We start from the raw sequence: 1,849 nt of genomic DNA, 5'->3' as shown, positions 1-1,849 counted from the left end.
CTTCTAAGAAGTCATTTTATTCTTCAAAGGGAAAGAGATTAATATGTTCATTTATGGTAGAACCTTCCTGCTTACCCTTTTATTGGGTATTACTACATACATTCATAAGGTACGATTCTAATTATAGGAGTAACAAATATATACACTATTTCGCCTCTTTATATTTTGGCGCCATTAAGAAAAAATATGTACCAATGTTTAAATATGTGCCCTTTCCCAGATGCCGAATATTTCCCTTCATTTTTAGTCCAAATGCTATAGGGATTACTCAAATGATTCATATGACATATTCCATGAGACGCCAAGTGCAGAATCAAATTTCTGGAACGAACAAAAATATGCGGCAGCCAAAAACAACCTCTTAAACTCGTTAGAACAAAATGACGATTTCTTTGCGGACGGGCTAAATGCAAAGGTCCATGATGACCATGATAACGAAGAGGACGATTATAACAATGATAACGATGATGAATCTACGGAAAAAATTAGTCATTTCATGCACAAGTACGCCTCCGAAGAAATGCTTCCTCGATCAAGAAAAGGAAAGGGATTCCAAAATGATTCCAATTCATGGAAAACTAGTAGTAATCATGAGGAAATTCCTGACGAATTCAACAGTTATGATAGATTCGAATGTTCTTTTTATGAATTAGAGAGTGGGAAGCATCACGGAACAGAAGCAATTAGTGCGATGACACCTAATAAATTTAATATCCAAAAATCAGCTGAAGGGGAAGAATACCATATTCCCATTAAAATATCACGAAATCCATATCGTAATAAATCTGTGCAATCTTCAGATTCTGATTATGGACACAGGAAGAAACGCCAATCATGGCTACAGGGAACAATTAAAAGGCGTCATTCAAAATTCCGATCAGAAATGAAGAGATTCATGAAAATTGCGTCAGGAAGAGGAAGAATTTCTAAAGGTAGAGGTTTATCAGGATATTTCAAGTTCTTATGCAATAAATATAGAGTATTTACTCCACTTGCAATTTCTGTATGTTTAAATATCTTTGCTCTATACATTACGTATACACATTTTAGTGCACTCCTGTGCATGTTTCTACTGCTTATTTTTTCTTTGACTGTTTTGATAGCCTCGTACTATCTTCATGTAGCACTAAACTGACCTGTCTTAGTTAAGAAGAAGGCTAAGTAAAGATAGTTATTCAGATAGGAGTCGAACCCGAGTAAGGCATTGACATAATAAGTTCCGGACACAAGATAATTCATATGATAAATGTTCAGAGAGGATTAGAAAATTAAGTGATTTATCTGAGCAGTTTATACCGCTACTTGTTAAATTTGAAGGATTGCTTCAATGATAATTTTATTCTATCCCTCATAAGGATAAGGAGGAAGTATTGGGGGGTTTCCATTATTTCATTCTAAATTTGTATCATTGCGGCAAGAATAGGATTGAGAGTGCATTTTATTCTTCTCTGCTTTTCTCCTATTCGTGCCTAAATTATCACTGTTTGTTTCATTCCAAACAATACTTCAGCTAAGTACACGCGGTTGATAATGCATTAGAGCAGAAATTACAATGTAAATTTTTTTTTCCTTTTTTTTTTCTTCGATTTTCAACAACTTCAAATCATAAACTTCTTCCATACGCTATAAAATGCTCGATAAAGAGGCTAAATGGATATTTACTAGCGCAGTATTATATGTCATTTCCTATTTTTTCAAGTAAATGAGCAAAGAATACATGCAACGAAACTTAGCACCGCACTACGTAACAGCGGCTGGTGTAGAATATGAAGACTTCAGTATTAAAAAAAAAGAAAGAATTATATGCAAGAAGCCATAGAAACAGAATACACATTATTGATGAATATGG

At 34.1% G+C, this 1,849-nt stretch overlaps 1 protein-coding gene across 1 annotated transcript; it reads left to right on the top strand.

Moving 5' to 3' along the window:
• Positions 1-43: 43 nt before the first annotated feature.
• Positions 44-1,135, top strand: C922_05821 (hypothetical protein; the record flags this gene model as incomplete). The annotated part of the gene is made up of 2 exons (XM_008821392.1): positions 44-109; positions 248-1,135. The coding sequence occupies 2 exons, from the start codon at positions 44-46 to the stop codon at positions 1,133-1,135; spliced, it is 954 nt and encodes a 317-aa protein (XP_008819614.1).
• Positions 1,136-1,849: the final 714 nt, after the last annotated feature.

The sequence above is a fragment of the Plasmodium inui genome, assembly GCF_000524495.1.
Source record: "Plasmodium inui San Antonio 1 unplaced genomic scaffold supercont1.204, whole genome shotgun sequence".
NCBI lineage: Eukaryota > Apicomplexa > Aconoidasida > Haemosporida > Plasmodiidae > Plasmodium > Plasmodium inui.
The sequence above is the reverse complement of the archived record's forward strand: the minus strand, read 5'-3'. Positions and strand labels throughout refer to the sequence as shown.